The sequence below is a fragment of the Carettochelys insculpta genome, chromosome 10, assembly GCF_033958435.1.
Source record: "Carettochelys insculpta isolate YL-2023 chromosome 10, ASM3395843v1, whole genome shotgun sequence".
Classification (NCBI taxonomy): Eukaryota; Metazoa; Chordata; order Testudines; family Carettochelyidae; genus Carettochelys; species Carettochelys insculpta.
This window is the reverse complement of record NC_134146.1, coordinates 50,089,358-50,117,045: the sequence shown is the minus strand read 5'-3', so window position 1 is coordinate 50,117,045 and position 27,688 is coordinate 50,089,358. Positions and strand designations below refer to the sequence as shown.

The following is a 27,688-nucleotide window of genomic DNA, read 5'->3' as shown; positions in this document are numbered from 1 at the left end:
ATGAAAGGCTCCAGGGCCTAGCAGACAAAGACATAACTAGAGTGGCTGGAAGCTGATATTAGACAAATTCAAACTTTAAATGAAATCTAGATAGCTCAATAGATTTTTAACGATATGGCTAATTCACTATGGACACTGCTGACTTAGGGATGTGAGGACTCCTCCATCAGTTGAAACTGTTAAATCAAAATTAGATGTCCGTCTGAAATATACAGTCAAGTCATTGGGCTCAATGAAGAAACAAGGAGGTGAACTTTCCGGCCTGTGCTATAGAGGAGGGCAGAGTGAATGATCACAATGGTGCCTTCCGGCCTTAGAAAAGGAACATCCATGCCCCTACTATGTGTACTGTCCGAATGCGCTCCTCTGCCTTTGGAAACCAGGTAGCACCAAAGTAGCCATTAGCTCAGTTAGTTACACATAGCAGGGAGATGATACAAAACAGAAGCATGATTGTTACCAGAGCCACACTCCTACTATAAATCCATTCCGGCCACCGGAGGTGTTCCCTAGATGCTGTCCTTGTCCAGCCACCAGACCACACATTATGGTTACGTCTCAGGCTGAGCCTTCTGACACAGGGCCCCAGCGGCCAGCGGGTTGGTTCTGGGCTGGGAGAGCTGGGCTTGGCCACCGGGGAGGTCGCAGAAGCTGGAGACTCAAGCGTGGGGGTGAGGTGCCAGGAGCCCCTGAACAGAGGTCAGTCACCCACAAGGCAGGATTGGGAGCTGAGAAAAACTGAAGCTGCATAGACTAACAGAAAAGTTTTGAGCATGAGCTTTCGTGAGCAAAGACTCACTTCATCAGATGCTGACCAGCTGACCAGCATCTGATGAAGTGAGTCTTTGCTCACGAAAGCTCATGCTCAAAACTTTTCTGTTAGTCTATAAGGTGCCACAGGACCCTTTGTTGCGGTTACAGATCCAGACTAACACAGCTACCCCTCTGATACTTGAGGCTGCATGTTTCCCTCCCCCAGATGTGGCATTCTTCTGCACATACAGCGAGATACTGACCCTCGGGGGAAAGGACAGCCCTAATACCCAGATGCAGACTAGGAGGAGCGGTAGATTTTGAGATTATAAATCTGTTACACTCATGCTGCTCAGTTATCCACAAGACACTCAAGCGGTGAGGAAGGAGCCAGCCCAGCTCCCATGGACATCAGGACAGGCAGCAGCTGCCCACCGTGAATGCCCCTAACGCAGGGACACGTGCAGGGGCAGAGTTTGCTCAGCACCTGCCCAGTTCCCTGAGACAGTCTCTTCTGGGCTCACAGTCTCTCTCTTTTGCGATTCCCAGAGTTGTTAGGGCGAGGGAGAGGGACCACTGCGCAGTACAATGAGGTCACCGCTCTTACTGCACTAGGCAAGCTGAGGCTCTGCCGGCTCCACACCACACAACAGTGCTTCTGCAGGGGGTACCACACAGGCCCTGTGGGCTCAGAAGGGATAAGGTGCGCAACGCCACTGCAGCCACCCAGGAGCTATTCTGTGCAAACGCAGCATCCTGAACAGAACTCAATCAGTGCAGGAGTGAGCCCATCGTGGACAAGATGGGAACCCAGCCCCTCAGCACAGCTCAGCTCCTGTGCTTCAGGTTTTAGGGAACCAGCCAGGCTGAAAGATGCTGTCAGCTGTTCCTCGTGACCGACAGTGCTGTCCTGGAGGCAGCAGGGGACCAGCGTGCTCAGGGGGCCCAGGGGGAAGCAGAACAGTCATCTACTCTGGCATGACAGGCACAGGTGACCCTGTCCCCAGCACAGCCTTCAGACAACCTGCCCACAGCCATGACAGGAGAGAGAAACAGGCAGCACACTTAGGTTACTGGACTTGAGAACCTGAGAGGAAGAGGACGTGGCCCAGACTGCTTGGGGTGGGACTTCTACTCACGGGTTACATTTATGAGCTTTACTTGTGCTGTTTTCCCAAATTAATGCCAAGTTCCTTCCCTCCCTTTTATTAAAAGTTTCTTTTCTGCCCTCAGACTCTGTGCTGGCGCGTGGGGAAGTTTTGCCTCTCAGGAGGTGGGATGTGAATTTCCCAGGTTTCTGGACAGGTGCCTGACCTGGTTCTGTGTTGGATGGATGGAGAGGAACCCCAAGATACTGAACTTGACCCTGGCTGTCTGCTGGTTGTGCCTTGCAAAAGGGTGACATAGAAAGAAACACCGCAGGGGAGGCAATTGGCAAGTTTCAGCAAAGAGAAGTGCTGTCGCAGGAGCCCTTGTCTTTTCCTCAAAAGAAGCTGTTAACAGAGACCTCTGAAGCAGGATCAATGACAACTTGGTTCCCCCTCCCCACACGAGCTCTCCCACAGCCACAGAGGCTTAGAATTAACCATCACATTTGCATTAACATGGTCTCTCTTCTCTGCTTCAGTGATACTGATGATGATAGAACCACCACCTAGGTAGCACTTTTCATCAGCAGACTGCACAGCACTTTACCCAGGAAGGTCGGCATTACGATCCCCATTTCAGAGATAGCAAAACTGAGGCACAGAGCCAGGTGGCAACTTGCCCAAAGGCACCCAGCAGGCCAGTGACAATCATCATCTTCATCATCATCAATACCCATGGGCTCAGTGTCTGTTGGTGTCTGATGCCTCTCTCACTATTCCTTTCCATCTTAACCTGTCCAGTGCAGAGTGACGTAATTTCTGCACACTAGCTCTGCACCAATCTACTATATAATTTACCCATTCTCTGTAGGATCTGCATCTCCTATTCCAACTGTCCATTATGCTGAATACCAGGGTCTTGATTTTTCGTTCATTGTTCATTCTGCAAATACGCCCAAATAGTTTTAGCTTCCATTTTACAACCTTCTGCAGCAGGTTCTCTTTCAGCTGTATCTTCCTATAGAATTCCTCATTGGTGATCTTCTGCATCCATCCTATTCTCAGAATCTTTTCATAACATCTCCTTTCGAATGCCATTGTTCTTCTTTTTGAATCTTTCATTATCACCCATGTCTCATATCCGTACAACATGCTGCTGAAAACACATGTTTTCAAGATGCTCAGCTTTGTTCCTAAGGTAATCGCTTTGCTTTTCAAGATCTTATCCATTGCCTTGAAACTCGCTCTTGCTTTCACTGTTCTAGTTGCTATTTCCCTCTTACAGTCTAGATCATACGTTATGTTGCTACCCAGATACGTGAACTTCTCTCTATGCTCTAGTTCAATACCATCTACACTGATCTTCCTTCCTATTTTCTTTTTTCCTCCAAATGCCTTTTTTTTTTGTTTTATTGATGTTCATAATCAGTCCGTACCGCTTCCCTTCTTCATTTAGCACCTGCACCATTTTTGCTAGCATCTTTTCATCTTCCTCAATGATAACTATGTCATCTGCGAACCTCAAGTTGTTAATTCTTTTCCCGTGCACAGATATCCCTTCTACCTCTTCCTTGATCTTGTCCATCATTCTCTCCAGATGTGTGATGAAGCTACTTGGCAATATTGGATCTCCTTGTCTCGTACCCCTACATGTTTTAAACCAACTTCCCAACTCCCCACATACTCTCACTGCTGCCTAAGCATTGTCATTGCCAGTGACAATGTCAGGAACTAAATACAGGTCTCCTGAGTCTCAGTCCCATGCCCTTGCCATAAATGACCCTTAGACTGCAATTACCATCAACAAGATTTACAAAACACTACCAAATAGATCATTAATATTAAGAGACTCTACACAGCTCCTTATGCCACTACAGTGGAAGCACAGGTCTGCTTTGTTCTGTGCTTGGAGGTCTCTGCAGGTTCCTTCAACGGGAAGTCATGCTACTGGCTGATGTATCTACGCAGTCTAAAAGCAGAACCCAGAGAGCTTAATTTGACCAATGTCACTATGTGACACAGACACTCCCCACCCCGCCTGTTGGTTTATTTCTTACAGCTCATAACAGAGCCACCACTTCACGCAGGGTCATGACTACTCACTCAGTCAAAAGCCAGAAGCTCTGAGCAGTTTCCCCTGCATTTTTGATCACGTGGATTTTTAGATCTTCTACAGCTTGGTCAAATGCTCCTGGCTGGAAAGGGAAAACATGAGAAAAGAACACTAAGATAAATATGCCAGAAACAAATCACAGCTCAAACACATGCTCTCCTCTTATTCTAAGCCAAGTTGTTACAGCAATGCATACAGGTCTCTCCCTCAAAGAAAACTATCACATTGCAAGCCTCACAAGAGAGGACTCATCTGTAACATGGTTTCTAAGCTGGAAATGACTGTCACCTGCCCTCTCTGGTGGGTGGGGGTGAGGGGCATTTCCCGACCCTGTCTCAGGGTTGATCTTATCTACGCCAGCTATTGTAACTTCCTTATTGTGGAGCTCTCAGAGAGTCCACCATGAGGAGACAAGGACACCTGTCAGGAGAAGCAGAATATTGTTCAAACAAGAACAGAGCTTTTAAAAGTACCAGAGTAACCACCTAAGTGCCTATGGATGGAATCCCGGATGCCAGCTGCCAGCTGGGAGGTTTCATGCGTCAGCATGAAGGTCGTTGGTGCTTATTGAAGTACTGTAAGGAACATTACAGTCGATTCATTTGCAGGCGTTTGTGTCCATCTGGGCAACTTCACTAACTGCACATTTACATGGGTGTAAACAACATCACGTCCAACCTACATGATACGGGTCTTTAATACTTGCCACAAGGACACAACAGACATGGAGGCAGGTGGGAGAGATATGGTGTTTCATGATGCAGGGGCGGGTGAAGCCTTGAAGTGAAACTCACAAGATGAGTTCCATGTTTCCCTCTGTCAAATGAACATGAAACTGCTATTGTCACCTGGTTTCAAAATAAGCCCATAAGCCAGCCATGGTTCACTTGAAAAGTCCCTGAGCTTCAGCAAACCTGAGCTGTGTTTCCTGCACAGCCAGGAGAACCTGACATGGTTCCGCTTTTCCTGGCTTGCCTTTTTCCCGCTTTGATCTGCTGCCGGGGTCACCTAGCCTTGAAGGCTAGCTATTCTTCCAGAAAAGTGGCAGCATAGGGAACCAGAAAGGACAGGGGATCTGACACAACTGAGTTGGACAGGCAAAGACAGTTGGCCCTCCTATCAACAGTGCCTGATCCTGCAAGGTGCTTGGTGCCCTCACCCCTGAAGCAGCTTTCCAGGGTCAGGCTCCAAGGATTACCTCCAAAGCCCAGGGGAGTCAATGGGAGCCTTTCAATGAGTCACGGCAGCTCTTAAGTAAGGACTCAGCGAGTCAATGTTCCCTCTAATCTTTTCCATCCATATGTGGAATAAATTTTTGTATGTGCACCAAGGTCTGTGTAGATGTGCACTATCAGTAGAAACTCAAAATCTAGTTAGCCCATGGAACTCCCTTCCAGAGATGGTTGTGAAGTCCAAGACCATAACAGAGTTCAAAAAAGAGCTGGATAAATTCATGGAGGATAGGGCCATCAATGGCAATTAGCGAGGATAAAGGGGAGGGTGTCCCTAGCCTCTGTTTGTCAGAAGCTCGGAACAAGTACCTGGGGATGGATCCCTTGGTGATTCCCTGTTCTAGTCACTCCCTCTGGGGCACCTGGAATTGGCCATTGTCAGAAGACAGGACACTGGGCTTGATGGACCTTTGGTCTGGCCAGTGTGGCTGTTCTTATTTTCACACCCAGATCCTCTTACCAATATAGAACGGAATACCCGGGAGGAGAATGCAGGAGCCAAGCCACCCTGTAGGCAGTCCATTAACTAAGGGCGTGCTTACCCTCGTAGCAAAGAACTTCCTCATGGCGTACTGATTGGCAGAAGGGTTTGGGGAGAATGTAGACTGGGACATCACAGATGGGGACCCCATGCCTACAGCTGGGTTGGGCTCCGGAGCTTTCCCACGGCTAGCTTCTCTTTCTTTCATCTCTTCTGTTTGCTCCACTGTCCGGAACTCCTGGTTGTGCTCATTGTTAGACATTTCAGTCGCCTAAGAATCAAGCAGAACAAAACTGTCAGAACATCTGATCGAATCGTAGAATCATAGAACTCTACAACTGGACAGCACCAGAAGACACCATCAAGTCCAGTCCCCTTCCCTAATGGCAGGCACACACTCCATCTATATCATCCCTGTTAGATAGCTATCCAACCTGTTCTTAAATATCTCCAGTGATGGAGAGTCTACAGTCACCCTAGGAAATTTATTCCAGCGTTTAACAGCCTGACAGTTAAGAAATTTTAAATGTAAATGCAAATAAAATGTAAAATCCTTTACGTTAATGCCAAATGAAATGCAAGTATAAACCTACTGGGCACAGCCAAACAAATGCTGAAACCACCATGCTGTGTCGTTCTTGTGCACTTCTCTGGATTCCACTTAAACCACCATTACATCCTCTCAATCACCTCCCAGAGCTGTTTCCAGGAAGATCACAGTATCGTAGGGTTAGATGGGAGCACAAGGGTCACCCAGTCCAACTCCCAGGCCTGTTCCTGCCTTTGGCCAGAGCGTCCCACCAGAGCCGGTCCCTCTCTGATGGCTGCTCCATAACACTGCAGGCTGCTTGCCAGACCATCCCAGGGCCAGCTCATCCTGACCTCTCTAGTCCCAGAGCATGGCTGCAGCAAGCCCATCTCACTCATCTACCGCTCCCTTCTAATCTAAAACACTCCCTCTCCTAGCCCCTCCCCAGCTGCACTTCCACACCATTAAGCCTGGCCACCCACCAGGTTCAGCATGGGATGCTCATTAGCCTTTCTGGCCCACATTAGTCCTTTACTGGGTGAAATACACACCCCATCACCCTACTGAAATCTTTGAAGGTTAACATAGCACAGGACCTGCTTCCAAAACAAATCTAGTTTTGATGTTTCAGGAGAAAATCCTGCACAACAAAATCAAAGACCACACAAGAAGTTCTGCAAAAATAAAATCACCAGTCTCTCCCACCAGCGTTTCCTGTAAACTGAGCACTCGGTTGGCCACCCAGGAGAGAGTCAGGTGCCATCCAGCTGATTAGCACAGCACCCATGGCCACTTACAGTGGGTAGCATGTGTTTCTACTGGTGGTGCACAGCCACGGATGCCTTGGTGCACATAACAAAATTTATTCCATCCATGGACGGAAAAAAATTAGAGGGAACGCTGTCTTCCACCTCACAAATCTTTATCTATTTACTTTTGCCCTTTTTTGACTTACAGGACTTCCCATTCATCCCCCTTCCCAAAGAGCAAATTGCAGGGGACAGGATTCACGGGGGAGTAAACGAGTAACACAGCTCTTGTCCATATTCACAAATGATGTAGCGGCATGAAAGCCCGCATGAGGCTGAGAAAAGGCAAGCAGCAATTTGCACCAGTGGGCAGCAATTAACTTACAATACATGAAAAATCACACAAGGAGCACTCAGATTTCATTCCCATTTATTTCTGTGGCATCTCCTGCAGTCATTCTTCTGAAGACTAGTTTACACCATTGATTTATTAGATGGACATTGTTTCTTGCATTTGTTAGAGCTGTTATCCAGGGTGGCCATGGGATCCTCTGCACTGGCCACTGATCAGGGGATAGAAATGCTGCCACCGCATCTTGCTCTTAGCAACACCAAATCTGATTTGTGTTAATTTCTCTTAGCAGGTGTGTAACTAGGAGCAGGGGACGCGTATTTGTGTTGAAGGCGTTGCAAACCTCAGGGATTATTTAGGGTGGAGCGCCAAAACAAAATCAAGTTTGCAAACTTGAATTTCCTGTCTCTGAACCAAAGGCTCCTCCTGAGGGCAAGGGGAGTGAAAAAGGAAAAGCTTTCTTCCTAAAGGAAGGACTTTGCTATGTATAAAGAATAAAAGAACACATTCAAGGTTGGACTAGCAAGAATGGGTGTCCGGCCTATAATTAGACAGTCTGCTCCTCTTAGATGAGAGCTTCTTCTCTCATCTAAGAAAACAATGAGAAGTCACAGTACAGCTGGGATGGGATGCCTTGTCTCTCCAAAAGAGTCTGACAAGCCCTCAGCTCCAGGACCCCCGCCCACCCACAGGAAGGTGTTAGAATTTGCAAGCTGTACGTATTTTGACAACCCATTGGGGATATGGCCATCAGCTCAGGCCAGGAGAGACAAAGGAACAATATTGTTATTCCTGCTTTCCTGCTGTGTTGCATACCAAACCCATGAGGCTGGTATGATACATCTTCTGTGATAATTTCTTTGCAGTGTCTATAATTTGCTTTCAATCTTCTCAAAGGAGGCTAGTCACTGTCCTCTCTTTACACGGAGCTCCTGGGAATGTCTGACCTTGAAATTAAGTTGAAGTCTTTTGACCGTTTGCTAATTAGCCCCGCATTGACATTAACAACTTCCTTTTAGGTTTCCAGGTATCCGAACAGACGTCTTCTGCAGCTTTCCATTGCCTGGCATTTTGTGTCGTGAAAGATCTAAGCAACATCTTCCCGACACAGCTCTGTGCATTTAGATGATGGACTCCCTCAGCGGTAAGGTCATTCCTGCTCCGCACAGCTGAATTATGCAATGGAGCTGTAAGGCTTAGGGAAGACATGCCCTGTTGTGCAAGCCAATGAAGCCATCAAAGAGATGACAGCGTGGCAGGTTTCTCAAGAGTAAAACAGCTGCCTCCTTTCAGCATGCAGGGCAATAAACTGCTCTGAGATCACCAGTTACATTCTGGTCTTATAATGGGAATAACCCAGAGTAAAACCTACAGTGGCACAGGGAGCCATCTACATGTTACATGTCTCAGCTTTGAACCACGCACAGATTAGCCATGAGCTTAAACACAGACTGGAAGCCAAACTCAACTGGCAGAGGGTGGAATTCACATAAGGGCTGGGATACAGGATGTCACAGGCTAACACAGCCAGCTACAGCAAGACCATGCAGACACCAGCAGGGCCCATGGGGCTGAGCTGGAATTTGGGTCCTTCAGCATCAAAAGCATGAGCTCTATCTTCTAGCTTTCACCTGTCGCCAGCTCACTCAGTTCTTCTGTGGACCAGCCACTAGAGGGGGACAAAGACTGACTAGTGTCCACACAAGCTCCAGTAGCAGCAGGCCATGCTGACAGTGAGCACGGTTATTTGCTTTCCTACGTCGCCCAAGAGCCCATTGCACCAGGTGCTGTATAAACATGGAGCAAAGAGACAATCCCTGGCGCAAGGAGCTTTCCAGTCTAAGAGTTAAGACACCAGACAACAGACAGAGGCAGCCAAATTACAGGGGGGAGCCCAAGGAAACAACAGTTAACATGATGAGCGTGATCTCAGTGCGTAAACAGCCTGCCGTGGGATGGTTTTAAGAAGGCAGTTGAAGGAAGACAGTAAGGGAGCTGTGGAGATGTTTACAGGGAGCTCTTCCCAGTTATGGGGGCAGTGTGGGAGAAAGGATAAAGATGCTTGTTTGACAGTTTAACATGTGGCTTATGGATGCTGCTGGCTTCCCAGGAACTGGACTAGATTGTTGCAGGCCATTCATTCACATTGTGGCCTTCCTGTGGCTTTTGTTCTGGGAGATATGTCAAAAAAAACAACCGCTGCATTAGTTCAGTCATGATGGGGTATAAAGTTGCAGTTGGAGGCCAGTATACACAAATATAGGGACAGAGATAGTTCCAGTACCTAGTCCCTCGCCCTAACCCCAAAACAACAGTCTTTCCAAAGGCTACTGAGCCAAGTTGCTGGCTGAAGAGAAGGGGTCTTCTGCCTGCTCAGAGGAATGCGGAGATGTGGAGTGAGCAGTGAAAGAGACTTGAAATCAAGATTTGTGGGTTCTGCTGGCTTTGCCACTAACTGGTCATGTAGCCTGTAACCGATCAATGGTTTCCTAGTGCTTTGGGATCCTCTGTGGGACAATGTCACAGGAAGTAATAACAGTGACATACCACTAGTCTATTCTGCTTTCCATGAGTAGACCTCACAATGCTCGTGGAGCTGATCAAATGCCTCGAACAAACAGTTACATAAGAATGGCAGTACTCGGTCACCCCAAAAGTCCATGTAGCCTATTCCTGTCTTTCAACAGTGGCCAACAGCAGGTGCTCCAGATGGAGTGAACAGAACCAGTAATCACTGAGTGATCCCTCTCCTGTCATCCTAAGCTCCATGAATTTATCTAATTCTTTTTGCACCCTGTTAAAGTTCTGGTCTCCACAACATCCTCTGGCGAGGAGTTCCACAGGCCCACTGTGCGCTGTGTGAAGAAAAACTTCCTCTTATTAGTTGTAAACCTGCTACTCATTAATTTGGTGGATCCCCCAAGTTTTTGTGTTTTGGTCCATCAATGGCTACTAGTCGGAACAGGTAGGAACGGTGTCTCAAGCCTCTGTCAGAGTCTGGCACTGGATGGCCCCTGACGAAGGAATAGCATCCTGTTCAAATGTGGCCAAATCCCCGCTGTCCCACTCTGTACCCCCACAGCGATCTCCTCTCTGAACCCCCACCCCCATCCTGCCAGACTCATTCCTCAATGAGATGAAGCCACATTTCCCAGCTCCAGAACATCCATTACATTTCACATTAGCTAATGGGGTGAAATTCATCTTCATTCTCAGGATTCTGGAGCGGCCCTGCTTTAGGGGGCTGGGCTCCTTCCTAGCATGTGGCTGCAGACGCAGGAGGAAGAGATAAGCCTGCCATTGCTGCAAACCCTCCCTGCAGTCAACCACGCCAGTGCTGGCTCCCTTTGTGAGGCTTGTTTATTGAAGATGAACTCCTTGAGCATTCAAAGCATGGTGTGTTTCCCTAAATACAAGCAAGGTCACTGGAGGGTGTAGTTAGGTACTACATCAAAGTAGCCAGCAGAGAGTCTACACATGTTCCCTTACTTTGAAGTTAACTTCGAAGTCCTTACTCCATTCCCGTGTAGATGCTCTACTTCGAAGTTGCTTACTTTGTTACTTTTGTAGCATAGACACAACCTGTGTGTCGCAGGCTGCTCTGAGACTGGAGCTAGAATCGTAAGGGGCCATGGTACTCAGCTTTCTGTCTAGACATGCTCCAGTTCAGTCACAAGCTATTGGGCGCTTTGCAGGAGTAAGCAGGCAGTGCCCAAAGCTTTGCAGAAGTCCTTCTGATCATCCCAGCTATGCATCCTAAGTGCCTGGGGAAGATCCAAAGAAGCTAATGAAGAAGAGGTCCACCTGTGATCCATACTTGCAAGATGTGGGCAAACACAGTCAAGTGAGGTGCCCAACTACTGGGACACTGAGCAAGTCAAGAAGAGGTGTGCTGGAGAGCGGGATCATTGCTGTTGACTCCTGGCCAGAGGAAACATGAGTGCAAGGCCCTGGGAATCCTGTGCTTCCCAGCAGCTCAGTGCAGGCGCAAGACCAAGCAGTGATTGAAGAGCGTGAATCCTGGATTTAGTCCCTCTGAAGACAACAGCACTACCAGGACGGTTCTTCTCAGCTCTGCAGTGGGTGGATGAGACACAGAGGAGAGAGCAGGAACCTCAAGTCCTACAGAAAGCTTGGCTGGGGAGGATGCTACCATCAGCACAGCTTGAGAAGAGAAAGCGCATACAAGGGAACAACAGGCCTCCTGCACGTAGACACTAGTGAGGCTTAGCCACCCCCAGTAAAGTGCGATGGGTTATTACATCTGACCCACACCAGGACACCCACATCAGCTCACCCAGATCTTCTGATGCTTCAAGGAGCTGACGACCGCCCAGGATTCACCCTCAGACCTAGTACAAATGTTCACAGACGAGCATAGCCATCAGCTCCTGAGCCCCACTTGCCTTATCCCAAGGAGATGCTAAAATAAGGGCCCCTTTGCTCTTCATGCCCCAGAGAGCAGAAAGTGCCTGATTGCAAAGTCCAGATGCACAGAGCCCTGCATGCCACAGAGAGCGGAGAAGACATCCACGTAGGGCTCTCCTGTGCTATTCCCCACCAGGTAGAGACGGAGCAACAAGCAAGGCTGCTGGCAGGCAAAGGACACAAGACCCTGCATCCTAAATCTCTCTGCAGGAGGTGCCAAGTGCCGGTCCTGCCAAGTCCCCTCCTCCCCCCACCCATTGAGCACTGACCTGGGGAGTCCTGGCCCAGCATCCCTGCTGCCCCTCATCTCCAGTCCCCACTTTCCTGCTGCCTGCCTCTTCCCTGCACAACGCACACCAGTGCGCCCTGGCTCCTCCCAGCTCCAGATCTGGATGGAAGTAAAATCTGGATCATGGATTGAGAATGGGATATGAAGCTCAGTTTGGTGGATGCAGATCAGACACGGATCCACAGTTTTGTATACACGCAGGGCTCTACAGATGCACCATTCAGGTCTCCCTGCCCCCTTGGACAGTCTCTTTGCTAGAGGCACAGGAATCGTTTCTCAAAGCCGTTAAGAGCTAGACAGCCTGGGCTTCAAAATGCACCCCCACCCCTACATGTCTTATAAACGTATATTGAACCTGGTACCACCTATACACTGACTTCTTCCACAGGCAGACCCTGCTAATTTCTACTAAGTCCTTAGAGCCCAGTGACCCATCTCCAAACTGTCCTTTTTCATGAATAAAGGCAGGTTCAGAAGATTACCAAGACCTGCAACCCTGCCAAGGAAGTCCAGTCATTTGACAGCACTTGATGCAGGGGGCTGGCCTTCATGACCCCTTGAGATCCCTTCCAGCTCTGCAATTCTATGATTCTGCAATGCCGGAAGCCCAACACAACACAAAGAGCTGGGAGAGAAGGTGAGACAATCAGCATCTGCTGCAAAACATACATTTATGGGCTCATGTAAGAGCAGATGTGGCAGCTAAGTAGTCCTCTGACCACACCCTTTGGAGCGTCAGTTATCTGTGCAGCCCTGCCTGGAAGTCTGCAGAGTGAACCCTGCTGTGAAGATGGCGGAGGGCTGGAAAAGGAGGTGGGTCTGGCAGGGTCTCTCTCTCTCTCTCCTACAGATTGGGTCCAGCTGTAGCCATCACTTACTTGGCCACTTCCATGTTTATGCCCCATCCCCAGCTCAGCATTGGCCGCCCCCTTGTCTGACTGGGTACATCCTGCAGCCACCAGGAAGCCCTGCTTTGTCACAGCCAACAGAGCTCTGGGCCTCCTACAGTGCGTTGGCCGTGTGGCTTCAGCTGCTGAGCAGATATGGATTTGGTCCAGCGGCACAAGTACCTTGGTGGCTGCTCATTTGAACAACCACCAGCTGGCAGCACAGGGACTGGGGAGTAACACTGATCTAGCTCAGTGGTTCCCAACCTGGGGTCCAGACCCCTGGGGTTCCTCAAGGCTGTTGCAGGGGGTCTGTCAAAAAAAAGAGATAAATGAAAATGTTCATAGGAAATACATTTTAAATAAATTGCAGTTACAATCCATTATTATTTTTAAAGTAACTTTCTTCCAGTAGTGTTTTTAATTGCTGTCCAAAAATCTATGTTGTGGTTTCCTTTTCCATTAAATGCAGTGCACGCAGAGGCTAGAGTTGGCTTTGACAGGGCCCGTGAACGGTTTGGGAGGGTGATTGAGGTTCTGCGCCAGTGAAAAGGTTGGGAACTACTGGTCTAGATAAAAGTCTCCTTAATTTTGCCACAAGAAAATAATCTGTAGCCCAAAAAGCCACCTTTTTTGGGTCACTGAGGTCTTTCCAAAGTAAAACAATTGGTGAAAATTCTCCAGGGCTGGCCACAGTAGGGGCTGCCTGACAGAACAGGAGGTGCATTGGCGTATACAGAACAAAGTGCCACCTACTGGCTGTCATTGGCCACTGCAGATTTGCAATTCATTTTGCATTCAGAAAGTTAAAAATGGGATTCCACATGTGTGTAGCAAACATGCTCTGGAACTGCAGTCCTGCCATATCATATGCTGTGAAAGGAAGGTTTGGATCAGCTTAATATATGCAATAGTTCAATGTTATTAAACCAGGAACAATCTGTCCCTCAGGATCTAGGGAGTACTACACAATGTCACAAAGCCACAGGACTTCCTGCTTCTCCCTCTCTTTTAGGAGGTGAAACCTGTACAGTAGGGAACATAAAATAACCTGCCAAAATAATTTATTCAGCCCAGAATAATGACACAGGATTTTATCATCATCATATAGTAACTTCACAACACCAGTCTTCTCCATATGGGAGGGTAATGAGTACGAACGGAGGAGGTTTTGAATTACAGAAACACATGGAACAAGCTTAATCAATTTCAGTCTTCCCAGGGGTCATTTTGCCTTGAATTTGCCCAAAATACAGAAAGTCTTCCAGAGCCAGCAGGGCCTAGACCAGCGATGGACGGCCTAGATTAGGGAGCGGTTCACAGGAGTGGCCCTCATTAAATCTTAGTGGACTGCCAGATTGTCGTAGCCAAGATGGTCTCCCAGGACAGAGTAGTTTTGCAATCAGCACACACTTCACTTCACGTGCCCCTGTTTTACATGTGTGCCACTTCAGTAATACTGGGAGGAAAAAAATAACATGGATGGAAGAATCTGGTAACCCTGCATGTGGGTGACAGTAAACAGAATGTCTCATGGACCACATATAGAATCCCCATGGTTGTCCACCACTTACCTAGACACAGCTACCAAATCCAGCTCTGCACCCCTCACTGTGGTGTGGAATCAGGCAGGTGACATTTGAGGCATCTCTGAAGTCACCATTAGCTACTTTGATATAGTTTCTGGCTTGAGAAGCAGGTGTCTCCCAGCACTTCTAATACAGCAGTAGCTTGGGGGACCTGAATTCAACTCCTGGCTCTGCCACAAACTCACCATGTGACCTTGGGTACATCACTGCCCCTCTCTGTGACTCAATTTCCCCCATGTTTCCTTACTTACTTTCCTTAACAGCAAGATAAATGTATTTATGTCGGCATACATCTATGTCCCTAGAGAGAAGGGAGAGAGGTTATGCTCACATTCAATTGCTAATGTTTATACATCCAAGTGCTCCTCAAGAAAAAGGAGATTTTCAAACAAAAGTAGCTCACATCTAAAGAAAGAACTCCATGAAGTTAACTAGTCCCTCTTGGCTGAACAGCCTGAGAAAGGCTTCTCCAGCAGCACAGACTCATAAGAGCAAAGGGTCAGATGAGTGGCGCAAACAAGCATTTTTAGCAGAAAAACAAGAAGGGAAAGAAATAAGATGAAAACATGTCTACAGAGGGGTCTGAAGGAGGAACTTCTCTCTCCCCCAGCCCTTTACCTCCCATGCTTTCTCTCACCTCATTCCTTTGGTGAGATCCATTCAATACCCCATTTCCGGGGCATTTGCCAAACTGGGTTCTTTCTACTTAGGGAAGTGCTGCTCCAGGCCTTGCTTGCGAATTTCACCCAGGCTGAGTGAAACCAAGTGGTTTCTCTAGAATGGCATCATGGCGTTTTCAGGAATAAAGGGACTGTCCTGTAAGCTGTGGCTCAGGCACAGTTAACCTGAAAGCCCCTGCAACAATAGAGGTGGCTTTTTCAACCACACAGCCATGGAGGCAGAGACTTCCTGGTCTTGGAACTGTCAAATGCACCCCACTTCCACATCTCCTACCTCTCCCGCACAGAGCACTCCACAGGGGAACCATAGGGAGAGGTGGGGGGGGAGCTTACCTGCTTCAGGTGAGCTGCTGAAGGAATTTTGTTCTCTTTCTCTCCGCTAACCAGTTAGGGGAGGATTCAGATCAGGTTTCAGGCAGACAGACCAGGAAGTTCAGCTGCTGCTGATCCAGAGGTGCTGTGCTTTTAAAGGCCCAACGCTAGCCAGGCGCTTTTGTCCTGCTTTCACTCTGCTTTTAGGGCTTTGAGGATTTTTCTGTTCTCACTGCTGCTGCAGGACAATGTTTTCTAAATGGGCAGGGTAGCACCTGGGTGTAGCTGATTTCACTATGTTTGGTTTAGAAGGAGTGGCAGCTTTGTAACTGCACACACCCAGCCCTTAGCACAGGAGATTCTGGGCCTACTGGACATGTCCAATGGATCAGTCAGTATATGCCAGGCTAGTCAGCCTCCTCTGTGTTCAAGCCACAGAAGACAAGAGTTTGTTACAGCCCTGGCTGTGCAGCCTGGGTCATTAGTCCTAGCAGCAGATACTCTGGCTGTTAGCTCCAGAGGCTGACATTACAGCTGACGGCACAGGACAGGGCAGGGACACAGACTGATTCCTGCTAGTGGACACCATCACAAACTTCTCAGAGGAAATCTGAGGAAGTGGGTCTTACCCACAGAAGCTCATTACCTAATGCATACATTTGTTAGTCTTTAAGGTGCTATGGGACTGCTTGTTGTTTGCAAAACCACAGACTAACACGGCTACCCCTCTGCATGCGTGGATAACATTTGCCACTGCACTTAAATGCCATTTTCGACAGGAGCTGTAAGCCGATGGGAGCCTAACTCACTGAGTCAGTGCAGCTCAGGGTAACAATTTCAAAAGTGCCCAGGTCCCTTCTGAAAGTGGGTAATCATCATTTCAGCACTTCTGCATGTTATCCTCCATTAAGTGATTTCCACTGGGGTGTTTTACTGGGCATTTTAAGCATACAATGGCCTGATAGGAAACCCTTGAGCCAAGCACTCCCAACCTGCAAGTGGCATGGGCATCCCCCTGAGGGCTGTGTTTGAAATTCAGAGAAGGGAGTGGGGAGATATATAAAGCAAAACACCTGGATCTCAGTGTTTGTACTACACTATTGTGGACTCTGACCCCATTTCAATGCCAGCACAGGTTGAACCTCTCTAGTCCAGCATTCTCTCATCCAGCAAACTCCATAACTGGCCATGATTTCAGTTAGCTGAATGACCACTTATCATAGAAAAACAAAAAAGCGGTAAAGTAGCACTTTAAAGACTAACAAAATAATTTATTAGGAGACCCATTTCTTCAGACCATAGCCACACCAGAGCTTTCTGTCCTATGAAAGCTCACCTAATAAATTATTTTGTTAGTCTTTAAAGTGCTACTTTACTGCTTTTTTGTTTTGATAGTATATAGACTAGCACGGCTTCCTCTCTGTCACTTATCATAGGTGTGGCTGAGTTTCCCCGTGGTCCCATAAAGTTGTTTACAGTTACCAAGCCTGGCTCTCGGAGTTCTGTGCTGTTATTTACCTGTAATTTACACACACCGCCCCCCTCCCCACACACACACACACAGTGTCTTTTGAGAGCACAGTTAGCAGTGAAGTGTCGGTAACGTGCTAAAAAATATTGACCTCCCATTATCCAGCAAACTCTTTCATCCGGCACTGATCAAGTCCTGGGGGTGCTGGATGAGAGATGTCCAGCCTGTACCAGAGGAGGCTGGAGGGTCTGTTTCAGCAGGATAGATAGGGGCAACACCAAGGCCAGGAGGGTTAGCTCAGTGGTGTTTATTCATATCAAACAACAGTCAAAACGGGTTCTCTGTGACCGAAGCTGTAAAATCCCAGTCCCACTTAGCTGGTCAGATCTGGGAGGATGGTGATACCAGGTTGGATGATGGACAGCTGCTAGCTCTGCTAGGACAGAAAATGGACAGATAAGTGGAAGTGATTGAAACATTTAGAAATTTTAAGTAAAAAAATACAGGTCAATATCATCACAAAAGCTTTCACTAAAATTCCATCTTTGTTTTTTAAACCATCTCTACAGTTGGTTGAAAAATGCTAAAATTTCAAACTTTCTCATCAAAATTTCCCATTTCAGTTATAAAGGGGGTGAAGTGTCACAAACCTGTTCGTGAAAGATTCATCCTGTTTTTTATCCAGCTCTAGCAAGGTCTAACAAGATCCAAAAGGCTTGAAGCTACAGCTAGGCACATTCCGATGGCCAATAAGGTGCACATTTTTTCAAAAGCTGGGGCAATTAATCATGGAACAATTTACCAAGGGCTGTGGTGGATTTCCGTTATGGGCATTTGAAATCAGCCCTGGAGGTTTTTATAAAAGGCTTGTTTTACTTCCAGTGGAGCTACTGGACTGAAAACAAGAATTAATGCAGGGAAGCCACAGAGCCTGTGTTATGCAGGAAGTCAGATTAGATTATCATAATGTCTGGACCTTAAAAATGTATGACTATAAATAGGTCCTCACAATCCCATCCAGCAGAAGGCAGCAGTACAGATTCAGAGAAACAAGTGCTCTCCCCAGTACTTGGCCGTGCACAAGGCCAACCTTTGCTGTATGTTCAGAAAGCAGATGGGAGCACGACCATAATTAAGCAATAGTAATTATAATGGCCCAGAGTTTTCAGGAATTGCAGAGGATGTGAGTCATGAGGAAGGATCTGAAGGGGTGTGGCCCCATCAGCACAGACAGGCCATCCCAAGTGTGAGGGACAGCCAGGGGAGGCATGGAGAAGGGAAGGAAGGCGACTGGAACTGTGGAGGGTGTTGGGAAGAGAAAGGAAGACATTACAGAGTGAGAACCAGAAAGTAGGTGAGGCCAGGGCTCTGCAGGGCCTGGAGGGACAAGCAGAGGAGTTTGAGTTAGTGACAGCAGGCAGGAGAGCATTGGCGAGGAAGGAATGGGATCCTTGCAGCTGCTGGCAAGAAAGATCACCTCTGTGGAGCAACAATGGCTGGCTCAGGAGAGGCAAGAAGGATCCACTTCTCCTGCTTCTCAGCATTCAGGGCAGGGCTACCTCCCCACACCCTTCATCCATTTCAAGCATCCATGTGTTAGGTAGGTCCTGTCTGATACGTATATTCTGAGCTCTTGGGGGCAGGGACTGCCTTCTCCATTACCTGTCAGTGCAGCGCCCCGCAAAGCAGGGCCTGATCCTTCGATGAGGCTGCCAGCCTCTGCCCCGATGGAAATAACAAATCATGCATGGGCAAGCACAAGACCATCAGTTGCCCAGCCCAGGGAGGTGCCACCACAGCATGCTCCCTCTCACGTGCTTTTAGACTGGATGCTGTTGAAGGATATGCTCCCCTGGTGCTAAGACTCCTCTTGCGTTTCATTGAACTTGACTTCCTGCCCATCACAGGTGGTGCAGAAGCTTCTGCTGACAAGGGAGGGTGAATGGCAGGAAGTGAGATAGGTCACAAGGGCTCCGCTAATGACTGAAGGCTCCGGATAGAGACTGACCCTACATATTGGCCCCCTACAAGCCAGCAGATGCAGGATGCTGGGATCAAAATAGGAGAACCAAACACTCTCACATGGCACAAGGGAGGCTCCAGTGGTCTGCCAACATAGGGAGAAAGAGTACCACCTCCTGGCAGGGCCCAGTCCCCAGGGCTCCTCAACTCTCCTTGGAGCATAGCACATGCCCTAGAGCAGGTCTGGCATTGGCAGGTGTGGGACAGAGACTGGCACCGCCAGTGGCATACCTCCAAGCCTCTTGTAGCAGGAGAAATGAGAGAGCCTTGGCTCTCTGCGCATTCTCATCCTCTGCCAGGGCTGGAGACCAAGGGGCAAGCTACAGGGAGAGTTCCTGGCACGGGAACTGCAGCGCCTACAGTGAGAAGGCCAGGCTCCTGGGGACTGCTTGTAGTTTTGTGCTCCCTGGGTGAGCATCAAGGAGGGCGAAGCAGCCACAAACAGAGCATACAACCTTTTAGGGAGCACGGTGCCCAGGTCACCGTGGGAAGTACCAGCTGCAGAGCTCACCATACCTGCGCCAGATTGTACACGCAGTTGGAGGGAGACACAAGGAGACTGGACAGCATCTCTGTGACCACCAGGAAGACATCTAGAGCTCTTCCACCTGGCAGAGGGACGCTGCCAGTTATTCTGCCTTATAATAACCACAATCTCTCCTCCTTCCACAAAGTGCCTGCATGCTCATGCTGCCAAAACCCAGGTGGCCATGGGGTGGCAGCAGATGGCAGCAGATGGCAGCAAGAACTGAGTACAAAAAGGAAAGTACATTATGTTCCCGAGATGAAGCTGATCCCACAGAGGAAACGTGCTTTAAAAGACAGGCAGGGATATTATTAGGCGTTTCCTAATCACATTCCTATCTACCTCCTCTAGGACACCTGGGTGTTATTGCTGCCTCATCCCCAGACCTGAAATGTTTGTTGCTGACATGCATTAGGATGTCTAAAATTCAGCCCCTATCCAGAAACCAGATGGCAGGAGTTAGGGAAAGCCTGAGGGATTATTGATTCTTGCCGGTTTACCGCTGGCAAACGGCGAGCAAAGACCTTCAGAGAGGAAGAAGGAAGTCAACAAACAGATGCAGAGAGGCAAATGCGTGAAGGAGGCTGGAGTGAGAGACAGTTTCTCAGATCCTTCCTGGAAATCAAACTTGGCATTATGGAATTTTCTTGGCTAACTAACATGTCCCACAAATCTTGACCTTAAACTCAGCCCAAGCCAAAGTTAAACTTCTGAAGTTATTTTTCTTTTTAAGTTGAATTTATTTCCCTTCTTATGTTTTCACTTCTAGCTGCCAGGCTGTCAAGTGCCAAAGGATAAGCACCAGGGGTGTTTCCAAGCTAGCAAGCCGCAAGGAGTCCCAGAAATCTGGTGTGGAAAACCTGCTCTCGCTAGATGTCCACACCTGGATTTACAGAAATCCCAGTCAGCAGCAGAACTGTAGGGTATTTCCAGGAGCTGCATCTCCAGAGCTGCTGGGGTCTGCCCAGCACAAATTCCAACTCTTCCCAAGTACACAAAGCCCAGTGTCTGGTGCATAAATGGCTGTTTCATTTGCCCTGCATGGATCAGGACCACATGGGGAAGCACAACTCCTTTGCTATAATCAATACCGTTCTTCCTTAGCAACGTCATTATCTACTATCTGGTTCCACATTCTACAGGAATCTGCATCTACCAAATTCATTGGCTGTTTAGAACATCAGTGTCCAATAGAAATTCAAATATTGCCACACTTGTGGTTAAAGATTTCCCTATTCGCTGCATTATACGACACAAAACTTTATTAAATAATATGAGAATATTAGTAGGTATTTCATACGAAATAATACAAACAAAATTTCAAATAATCCATTTATTAATATTCTTAGAAATCAGAGTGACACTTTGCCATTTGTATCTTTTACTGATTCTTATTAGTTCTAATGTTCCCCAGAGCCAGGCACTCCCAGTCCCCCCCGCAAAGAAATTCCCTCCCGCTTCCCCAGAGCCAGGCACTCCCACTCCCCCTCCAAATAAATTCCCTCCCCCTTCCCCAGAGCCAGGCACTCCCACTCCCCCTCCAAATAAATTCCCTCCCCCTTCCCCAGAGCCAGGCACTCTCTGCTTCCCCTCTCCCCAGCTCTAACTAAATACTCTCCCTCAGAACCAAGCACTCCCAAGCCCCAATTCTAATTCAGTGCTGGCAACTTGCTGGAAACACTGATGGAGCTGCTGCAGGGGCAGCTGCTGCTGCCACCACATGCTTCTCCCACCAAGCGGCAGGGTGCGTGCATGGAGCGAGCGGACGGCACTCCCCACATGTGGCTGTCAGGAGGAGCTGCATATAAATGCTCCAAGAGCCACATGCAACTTGAGAGCTGTGGGTTGGCCACCCCCGTATTTACCACAACGCAGCGTCCTACCTGCCACATGCAGCGAGTGGTAAATGTATTGGACTCCGTAGGTTTAGAAAGTCCTGCACTTCAAACTCCTGGAATTCCTGGCCTGCAGTCCACTTCCTCTGTACCTGCCGCTCCATTTTTCATTGCATCATGCTTTAATGCAAGGAGGTGAGTGTCAGGGTTTTAATCCCTTTCTATTATCCACACAGTGCTTCTCTTCCTAACTTTTTTGCTCGCGAAACAAGCTGGGTGGCAATGCCAGAAACTGATGAGCTTTTCTCACCAGGAGGACTGGTACAGCATGGACTCCAGGAGCAGAAAGGTTCCCCCAGAGCAGCTGCCCTGCAGCAACTACTCCCAGGAGTGAGGTCACAGTTCATTCGTCTCCTCTCGTTCACCTCTTGGCCTCCCTCCTGAGATTGTAGACTAAAGGACATCTCCAAGGGGGAGTTTGCCAGAGTTCACTAGGGACCAGGCAGGCACCTTCAAATGCTTCCCAGCCATCAGTGCAGCGTTCAAAGGGGGATCAGAAGCTCAGTCTGCTCGGCTGATCACAGCCTCCAAATCTTGTGAGATTAGCCCAGGAATGGTCTCCAATGTGCACGAATGACATGTGAACACACTCTGTTGTGCTTCGTGAAGGGCTGGGGACTTGGCTTTCCAGGGTGAGGTCTGCACCAGCCCGACCTCCTATCCATCAGAACATGCTCAGCTGAATGGCAATCAGGCAATGTTGGGCCGCTGAGAACAGGGGCAGGAGCCAGAATTCATCATGGAAAGTGGTTCTGTTGAGATGTTTTTGACTCTGGCCAGCCAAAATCGGTTTCATATGGTTGAAGTAACAGGCTACATACCAGTAGCTCTGTCCTAACGCCTCCACTCAGAGAGGTGCCCACTTATCACAATAGGAGCACGGCATAAATAGGAGCCCTTTCAGATGGGTGCTACAGAGGACAGGCACACAAGCAGCCTGACATGCTAGGCACCCCCGGCTGGGTAGACGCACTTAGCATCCAGGGTAGCTATGACTGTTCAGAACAAGGCCACTGGCTTTTTAGGACTGGGAGAGTAGCTAAGGCAGAAATCCAAGACATCTGCACTGGACTTTGCCAGGCCAAGTCAGCAGACAAATGGGGGTGGGGGTCAGCTGATATTTCCACGGCAAGCATTTGCAGCACCCCTGCAGTTTGCAGTCAGAACCTCAGGGGTGCTGCTTTTGTCCATCTCATACAACCCAGGCAGATGGCCAAGGTCTTGCAAAGATAAAGATCTCAGACAACCCATCCTGCAGATAGAGGTTAACCACGAAGAAAATGCCTCTTTTAAAATGCTCCTCTGCCCTTTTCAAATATTCTCTCTTCAGTTATTTCCTTTGCTAAACCACAGCTATGCCGATGCATTTTTTCTTACATAAATACATGGATGATTACCAGAGAAACAAATTACTGGGACAGAGTCTAGCTGGATGCGATTGAAGCTAATCACTTAGTATCTCTTGAACAAGAAGGGTGGGTCATAGACAGCTGCATGACTAAGAACTGCATTCTGCTGTAACATCATCTGTTGAACAAGGGCTATCTGTGTGTTAGACAGCAAAAAGTGACCACTCAGGGTCAAGGAGAAACCTACCCACAGGTTGCAGGGGTTCAGAAGTCTGCTAAGACGCTGAGACAGGAAATGACTTATGCACATGGTTCAGCCAAGTGTGATAAAGTTCCTCCTCTGTCTTGGTGTGTCCTGTGCTTTATGGCAGATTATTTGCCTCAGAGGCTCACAGCAGCCCTCAGGTTAGACATCAGTTTGCAGTTGGATGAGTTACTCTCTTTGTTGGCCAGCACAGGGAAAGGAGAGGAGACCAAACTCCACAGTCTCTGCTGCCTCTCCAAGTGATTTGGGTAGGGACAAACCCCTCCATTAGATAAGTCCTTCTGTGCTGGATAGGAGATTGGATAATGTGGGGAGCCCAGGCCCATCCTCTACTCCAGGCTCCAGGCCCAGGGACCCAGGTGTTTTAACTGGCATGGTTGCCCTAAATGATTCTATCAAGTTCCTGCTGGTTCTGGATTAGCCCTTGCTAATTTATTCTGGGATCAGGGACCTATTTAATCTAGGACTAATATATTTCCCTTCTATCACTCTTCTGTAGCTCTCTCACTTGATCCTGTCACACAAAATATGTGCATAACTTTACGCTCCTGTTTAAAGCCTGTTGACATCATTGAAATTAAGTACATGCTAAAGGATGCTTTTCTGCATCAGGGCTCACTAGACACAAACATCTCACTGTCACTCGGGCCAAGATTCAAACTGCAGGGATTTCCCAAGGGGAAGATGCAGGGCATCCAAGAACTTTGAGTTCCAGTACAGGAGTACAGATTAATGGAATCACAACTTTTCATGCACCATTGAGGAACAGGTTGTGCTGTTACATTCCACATCCGCCATAGAATATTATTATGATATGAATATGAGATATATATTTTCTGCAAGATGGGTCATGTGAGTTATCATTGGAAAGGTGATGATTTACTGAATATGATTATCCAAGTAGTATGTGTGTGTTATTTAGCTATCAGAAGTTAGGAATATGGTCTATGTAACAATTACAAGTGGGTGGGTATTCAGGAGACACCCAACAGACAACAGGACACCACCTTGGATGGGACATTAGGGAGAAACAACAAAACTGTGTAGGTGCTCATCTCTCTCCTTCCTAAGAGGCATCCTGGGTCACAGCTGTGACACAACTAGGTCAGATAGTCCTGTCAGCTGGTACTACTATAAGGTGGGTGAACAACTGGCTGGATAACCGTACCCAGAGAGTAGTTATTAATGGTTTTCAATCCTGCTGGAAAAGTATAACTAGTGCGGTGCCGCAGGGGTCTGTTTTAGGACCAGTTCTGTTCAATATCTTCATGAACAATTTAGATATTGACATAGAAAGTACACTTATTAAGTTTGCAGATGATACCAAGCTGGGAGGGGTTGCAACTTCTTTGCAGGATAGGGTCATAATTCAAAAGGATCTGGATAAACTGGAGAAATGGGCTGAGGTAAACAGGATGAAGTTTAATAAGGACAAATGCAAAGTGCTCCACTCAGGAAGGAACAATCAGTGTCACACATACAGAATGGGAAAGGACTGCCTAGGAATGAGTACAGCAGAAAGGGATCTAGCGGTTATTGTGGACCACAAGCTAAATATGAGTCAACAGTGTGATGACGTTGCAAAAAAAGCAAACATGATTCTAGGATGCATTAACAGGTGTGTTGTGAACAAAACATGAGAAGTCATTCTTCCCCTCTACTCTGCGCTGGTTAGACCTCAGCTGGAGTATTGTGTCCAGTTCTGGGCACCGCAGTTCAGGAAGGATGTGGAGAAATTGGAGAGGGTCCAGAGAAGAGCAACGAGAATGATCAAAGGTCTAGAGAACATGACCTATGAAGAAAGGCTGAAAGAATTGGGCTTGTTTAGTTTGGAAAAAGAGAAGATTGAGGGGGGACATGATAGCAGTTTTCAGGTATCTAAAAGGGTGTCATAAGGCAGAGGGAGGGATCTTGTTCTTCCTTGCCTCTGAGGATAGAACAAGAGGCAATGGACTTAAATTGCAGCAGGGGAGGTTCAGGTTGGACATTAGGAAAAAGTTCCTAACTGGTCAGAGTGATCAAACACTGGAACGAATTGCCAAGGGAGGTGGTCGAATCTCCATCACTGGAGATATTTAAGAAGAGGTTAGATAGATGGCTTTCAGGGATGGTCTAGAAAGTGCTTGGTCCTGCCATGAGGGCAGGGGGCTGGACTCGATGGCCTCTCGAGGTCCCTTCCAGTCCTACTCTTCTATGATTCTATGATTCTAAACATCCTCTTAGATTTTGAGTAATTGCCCACTAAAAGGGGCGGGCAAGACAGGGAAACAAAATATTCTGACCAAATGCAAATCTTTTTCAAGTCTGGAGGAGAAGGCAAACAGAGCTCAACTCCATTGCCTGCCTGCCCACCCAAGAAGAAAACTGCTAAAGATACCCAAAGGGAAAACAAGTGGGGGAGTCCAGAATGAAACAGGGATCCAGTCTGAAAAGAGTTATAACGGTACCTCTGAGCTACAGAAATGTTACAACCTGCTTCAAAAAACATTTAGGCTGTGTTTACACTTGCATTCCTCTTTTGAAAGAGGCATGCAAATGAAGGAAATTGAAAATGCAAATGAAGCACATATTTGCATATCTGGTGCCTCATTTGCATATTCTCTGTTCAAAAGGAGAAAAGCAGTGTAGACGCAGCTCTTTTGAAAGTAAACCCCATCTTCGAAAGAAACCTTCTTCCTAAAAGAAGAGGAAGACAGGTTCTTTTGAAGACGGGGTTTACGTTTGAAAGAGCTGTATCTGCACTGCTTTTCTTCTTTCAAAAGAAGAATATGCAAATGAGGTGTCAGATATGTAAATCTGTGCCTTATTTGCAGTTTTGATTTCCCTCATTTGCATGCCTCTTTTAAAAGAGGAATGCAAGCGTAGACACAGCCTTAGGGTAAGAAATTACATTCTGTAACCTACTTTTTGAGTGTATTAAGTTTAGCTTGCATAGTTTGTTTCGTTTTCTCGGTAATAGGCTGTGTTATGTTTGCTATCCCTCATATTTGCTTAAAATTCAACTTTTTGTAGTGAAGAAACTTATATCTTGGTTATAATACAACCTACTTTGTACAGTTCATGTGCAGAGCCTCCTTCACATTGAGGGAAAGAGTGAATTTCATATGACTTTGGGTCTGCACTCCATGAGTGGTAGGTACCTGAGTGCTTGGTCAAGTTCCTTAAACTGAATCTCCCCAGAGCTAATCTCAGCATCCGTCTCATTCTGTAGTTGGGTGTTGCCTGCCAGTGTGTGTAAATGCCTGGCTCAGAAAGACAGTGAAAAGGAAGCCCATGCTGGCAGAACAAACAGGCTCAATGGTATCTCAGCATTATCAGGTGACATCTCAGAAGGGGGCAACGCATCACACATGGCTGAATGGCAACACTCAGCTTCAGATGGCAATAGCCACCATATTGCAGAGGGGTGTTGGGACAGGGCAGAAAGGAAGCTCTTCTTTTAGGGGGCATCTCACAGGCTCCAGCTTGCACCTCTTTTTCTCAGGCCCAAACCCCGCAGTGCTCCAGAGAGAGGAGAGAGGAGCATACCCGTCAGAGCAGAGTGTGAGAGAGCAGGCAGAATTACTGACAACGTTAATGATGCATAAGTTATAAAAAAAACTGCCAGCTCGCAAGATAATGGGGAGGGAGGGCTTTTTTGTGAGAGTTAGCGCTGGAATGGCATTCCTATCATCTGCTTAATGGATAAAAGCCTTCTTTGCCTCCTCAGCTGTCTTTCTCCCTCTTTAACCTACATTTCTTTCTAGTCTTTCTGTAAATATTGGCCTTGCTCCCAGAGTAGGCCAAAACTCCTGAATCAGGCCCAGCAGAGGGGAAAGCAGCTTCCAGCCCTTTAACTCGTTAATAATGAACTCACTGTCATCTAGTCCTTCTCCTCCCCTTCTCCCTAGGCAGTACCTGTCTCAGAAGCCCAGCAAAAATGGGTTGGGCTTTTGTATCAGTGTTCCAATCAGTTCCAGGACTCTGCATTAGATGGCTGACAAAGCCAGTTTCTTTCAAGGCACAACAAATCTCTTTGGACAGCTCCTGTCAACCTCTGCCGGGGGAGACGATTCCCAAAATATGTTTCTCATGTGCTCATTTTAGGATTCTCCAAGCCACCAGGAGTGACAACATGGTAATGAGAGACGTTGCAAGGACTGGATTTAATGCTACCATATGCTAGACAGAATGAGAACCCACACTCCAGGAGACCAGCCGGTATATTTCCATGTTAACAGAAGCTTGATTGCAAATTACATTTAGTCTCAACAGCTCAGTTCACTGCACACGGATGCCGGGGGGAACTGTAAAGTTAGCAAACGTGGGGGAGTATGGCTGAAATGTTGAAAAAAAGATGTTTGGCTTTCCAGAGAAATTTGGAGCAGATGCCAGAAGACAGTAGCTGCGGGATTTATTTGCCAGGGAGAAATAATAATAGTTGTAATAATAATTGCTGTGAGTTGTTAGTCAAATTATGACTCCTAGACAGACTTGTAATCATCTGATGATGCAAACAGCAATATCGGGGCTGTCAAATGCCACTCTTCTTCGTTGACAGCTAACACATGACTGCAGTCAAAGGAGGGGAGTTTGCTCCTTGGAAATTATATTCCTTAGAAATTATATGTCAGAGCAAGATGAGAAAGGTGTCAGCTGGGAGAGTTTGTGGCAGTGGATGGAATTTTGCTGAAGCCTC

The 27,688-nt window shown here is 47.5% G+C and overlaps 1 protein-coding gene across 8 annotated transcripts in view; it reads right to left on the bottom strand.

The window, feature by feature from the left end:
- Nucleotides 1-27,688, bottom strand: part of TPRG1 (tumor protein p63 regulated 1) — a 116,690-nt gene that overhangs the window by 41,864 nt on the left and 47,138 nt on the right. For 5 of the 8 annotated variants that reach the window (XM_075004010.1, XM_075004011.1, XM_075004009.1 and 2 more), the window contains 2 exons: nucleotides 5,729-5,938; nucleotides 3,945-4,036 (listed from right to left, as the gene is read on the bottom strand). In XM_075004010.1, coding sequence (XP_074860111.1) covers nucleotides 3,945-4,036; nucleotides 5,729-5,929 — 293 coding nt within the window. In that variant the 5' untranslated portion in view covers nucleotides 5,930-5,938. Of the gene's footprint in view, nucleotides 1-3,944; nucleotides 4,037-5,728; nucleotides 5,939-11,994; nucleotides 12,059-15,127; nucleotides 15,357-15,503; nucleotides 15,534-27,688 lie in introns of those variants that run through there. The other 3 variants (XM_075004013.1, XM_075004014.1, XM_075004012.1) reach the window with 3 other exon arrangements.